We start from the raw sequence: 4,313 nt of genomic DNA, 5'->3' as shown, positions 1-4,313 counted from the left end.
ACTGGCAGTTTATTCACGGTATAATATATTCGTCTTATATTAGAGTGTTTATTCAAAGTATCTGAAATTTCCAGAGAAAAAGTAAAAATTAATTTAAATTATTTAGCAGACCTATGATGCAGTTTGCTCCAAAATGGATGATGCTATCTAATCTGTCAAAATATTGTGCTCAATAGTAAAGAATGTGAGTGTGCTGGTGTATACTGACGTATTTTTGTTGTGTATGTGAAATCCACAAATTGGATCGATCATTATGGCTTGGCACAATCTCACCCCCGTGAAGCTCGAAAAGTACAAAGTTTCGAAAAATATTATTTTCGTAATCAAAACTTATCCAACACATAATAACCTTTCGAAACATTGTAAATGATTAGTTTATATACCTTCAACATAGCAAGTTGATGCGATTTCTTGTTTGGGTTGGTTTATGCGGGACATTTTTTACAAGCGTTATTTCCGCGTATTTTTGATCGCGAACTTTGAAACCCTGCTTAGGCTAAATAGTTGGCTAATATTATCTGTGTTCCATTCTAAGTTATGAATAAATATGTTATGTTCATCATCATTTTGAATTTAAGTCACCAGTTTCTACAGATATAATAAATTTTCACAAATAAACATTTTTGGTTTTTGGCCCAATCTCACCCCCGTGGCCCAATGTCACCCCGGATGGCGGTAGGCAATATTACACTCTCCAGACCGAAATGGACCACCGGTCATATTAGCGTTTTGTATATCGTCAGATTTGAATGGCGGAGTATACCTTTGGTCGAAGAGTCTTGTTGAGCGAGAAGTAGGCCCGAATTTCAGCTTGAATGCGTCGTTGAATCTCCTTACTGGTATTATAGTTGGCAGTGACCGGAGATTCTAAATATATGAACTCGCCAACCCCTTCTAGTTCTTCGCTGACAATAGTCACTGTCCGTGGAAAGCAAACTTTTTTTTTTTTCTGGAGAGTCTTCCTATTTGATTTTTGAGGTATTGATTTGTAACACAATCATACATTAGTAACCAGTGTTCAAAGTAGCGAAGCAGCAATACTGTTCGGCAACTGAAAAAATGTAAGTTTTTTGATAATAATTTTTAATTCATTATATCTCTTGTCGAACACAGAAATTGTGTTTATATGAATTCATCTATGGTTATGGGATTTAGGATTATGTTCTTATCGAAAGATTCTGAAAATATAAAATATTGCATTTTAAGCTCATTTATTTTCAATTGATTAAAATAGGTGACCCCTGATTAATCGGTCCCTTACCTTAGTAAGGTATTAGGTTAGTGAACTAATTGGACAGATAACTACGTTGTAGAATTAATCGGAGCTGATTGCCTAATATTTATTTTACGGTGAAATTATGGGCTTTAAGGTGAAATTAGTCATCATCGATTCTGCGAATTTCAAAAGCAGTTTTTTTGTTTCAAACAATAATTCTGTTTATGAAAATATATTCGCTGTGTTCAGACTGGCAAGAAGAATGCAGTATTTACGTTTTTGTAAACAGAATCCCGCTTTTGGGCCCAAAAACTGCTTCCGAGTTTGGGCTTTCCGACGAAAAGTTAATGACTGCTAGTTTCCCGTTAAATCAATTCAATATAAATTAATTCCGCATTCTTCGATATGTCGCACCCTTTGATGAAAACGTCAACTTATAAATAAATTATCTTTGTTAATATATTTTAATTAGCTTGTTTTATCTTTATTAATGAAAAAATATAGATAACACATGATTGTAACATGTCACATTTTAATTAATGTAATCTGCCGTTTATAATGTGATTTTTGATGATCAATCCTCAAAAAAAACTTATCTTATCTAAATTGATGCTATAATGAGGATCATAATTCTTGTCATTTACTGTTCGGCATCTTGAAAGAAATTTGAGGTGAGAGTCACTGGGTAATCAAATAAAACAGCTAATAAAACACTGATTTTAGTCAAACAGCAGTATGGTTTCAACTATACGCTTGTGTCTTCAATATTGGGGCCTATTCTGCGATGTGAGTGACGTGACACACCAAATTTTATTGCGCTGTCAATCGCATTTGCTTCGGTGCGCATTTACGCGAGTGCACTTAGGCTGATAATGATAACCTTTTCAATGTCTAAATTTGTTTGATTGTTTTGTTATTGTTATTGGCCCTAAAAGGTTAATCATACGACTGTAAAAGGATAATTGTTGATACACATAATTACAAAATAAAAAGACTATACTCAAATATCATTTCATTCTTGTTAACCATTGTTAAAAGAATTTTATTATTATTATTTTTAATAAGTTTTGTTTGTCACGTCATGATACCAAAACCAAATTATCACAATTAATTTTATTTAGATGATCATGATTTGGTTAATCATAAAAAGATTAAGAAAAATTGAACCTGAGAAATCCACTGGCCGAACTAGTGCTCATCTCTAAGGAGAAAGGTCTAAAGTCCCGGGTATTTGACTATTTTATTTCGTAAATTTATGTTATATTGGCAAATATGTATTTAATTTTTATCATCAATCACAACCATCAATAATGTTGAACTCTATTTTCTAACGTTTCACAAAATTGGGATAAACTTTCTACACTCTCACCCCAGCAGTACCGTATCGCATTGCGACATGGCACGATTGAACAGTCTATTCTTGCGGCATTGCGTTAACTGTTCCACTAGGGTCTGCTTGGGTCCGGTCCGCTTGCAGTCGTAATACATCGTTGGGTTGTTGCTATTGGCAAACGCTCCCTCGCTGGGGCACTGAAAGCGACAAAAGTGTCCATCGAATATTGCCCGATTGGGACAGCGGAACATGTAAATTTTCGGAACTTCCGGGTTGCGGGAGAAATCACAGTATGCGTACATTTGTCGGCTTCCAGCGTACGGAATTAGAACGGCGTCACTACTGCAGTTCACCCTAACGCAGGAACTGTTTACCGTTTGCCGTTCGCAAACTAGTGTATCTAGATTAAATAAGTAACCTTCCGGGCAGTGATAAACGTCCGAAGTACCGGAATCGGATGTACACAGATGATATTTGCGGCAATCAATAGGATCGGGGAAAAAACCGCGCGATGTGCACGTCAATCCAGATTGGCTGTTGCTGCATTCACTGTACACTGGATCCGGTGTTGCTAGACATGCATCACCTTCGGCCAAGCTGTTGCAGTATGGACGCGATTCAGGGCATGGTCGAGCCGCAAAATTACCTACGCATACTGCAATGTGGGTGCAATTCGCACATACTGTAACCTTATTACTTTGACCACAAGATTCACGTGAAATAGCATCCGCCAGACTGTTATGAGACACACTAGCTATTCCAAACTGCTGACGAGTTCCACTGCGGTACAGGTTTGGTTGGGCCCCAGCCAATGTCTGTAAATATTATCAATCAGTTATTTACTTACTAAATTATCAAACTCATGAGTTCCAGTTACCATCCACAAAGAATAGATGAGCAAAACTCCGATTTCTCTTCCAACTGTCATGGTGTTCTAAGCACTAGTGGGTGCTTGTTCCATCCGGCAGGCCTTCTATATATTACAAGCAAATCCCTTACGTTTACCATCCGTTCAAAATGGAATTGTGTCATTTTGCGGTTTACACGGTAATCTATTGACCCACGGTATTAGCACGCAAATGGTTTGTGGGAATTCGGATGGTTCAATGACCGTAAGATTAGGAATATTTGTACAATCTATGTACCAGTACTGTTACGTATATAGCGATTTGCGTTGAAAGCTGAAATTGCTTCTAAATCTAAGCATCGTTCGTGGTCATGAAATCTTTTTTTTTTCCGTTGTTACAGTTGTTGCTTCGTGTTTTATTTTAGACCCTTTAATTTCTTATACGAGTCATAGTTAAATTAAATTAAATTTCAACACCCAAAAGTGGTTATTTTCCATAAACCTGCACATTTCTCCATAATGCTAAATATAGTTCCAAAAATCAGGGATGCCAAACTGCCTGGTATTCTTTCCGTCGAACTATAGTATAGTAACTTTAGGACGACGGTGATATTATTCGTACCTAATTAATTAGAAAAATATAACACTAGTAGCCCTACCCTGCTAGACTGTGACTAGACGCTACAGAGTGATGAAATGTTTTAAGATGTTTATTTTGCAAATAAATGGTAATAATTATGGTGGAGTAAATTAGGGGAATTGTGGGTAAGACGAACAGGTTAAGATGAACATCTAATACCTAAATACAGTTTACTTCAGTTCAAAATATTGTTTTCAAAAGCGTCTAGAGAAATATTTAACAAAAAATGTTTTGCCTTTCTACTATATACATATATAGTATAAAGGTATAGAAATCA

General features: G+C 36.1%; 1 protein-coding gene across 1 annotated transcript; it reads right to left on the bottom strand.

Annotated features, from left to right (window-relative positions):
• Positions 1-2,581: 2,581 nt before the first annotated feature.
• Positions 2,582-3,477, bottom strand: LOC128735606 (uncharacterized). The gene is made up of 2 exons (XM_053830090.1): positions 3,427-3,477; positions 2,582-3,364 (listed from the first exon to the last, which is right to left on the bottom strand). The coding sequence occupies exons 1-2, from the start codon at positions 3,475-3,477 to the stop codon at positions 2,582-2,584; spliced, it is 834 nt and encodes a 277-aa protein (XP_053686065.1).
• Between the last annotated feature and the right edge of the window lie 836 nt (positions 3,478-4,313).

Source organism: Sabethes cyaneus, chromosome 2 (genome assembly GCF_943734655.1).
Source record: "Sabethes cyaneus chromosome 2, idSabCyanKW18_F2, whole genome shotgun sequence".
In the NCBI taxonomy this organism is placed as follows: Eukaryota; Metazoa; Arthropoda; class Insecta; order Diptera; family Culicidae; genus Sabethes; species Sabethes cyaneus.
The sequence above is the reverse complement of the archived record's forward strand: the minus strand, read 5'-3'. Positions and strand labels throughout refer to the sequence as shown.

Excerpts from the sequence above, each read along its gene's own strand:
- LOC128735606 (XM_053830090.1), bottom strand. The coding sequence starts at position 3,477 with ATGACAGTTGGAAGAGAAATCGGAGTTTTGCTCATCTATTCTTTGTGG. Across the intron at positions 3,365-3,426 it reads TCATCTATTCTTTGTGGATG|ACATTGGCTGGGGCCCAACC; the intron begins GTAACTGGAACT and ends TAATATTTACAG.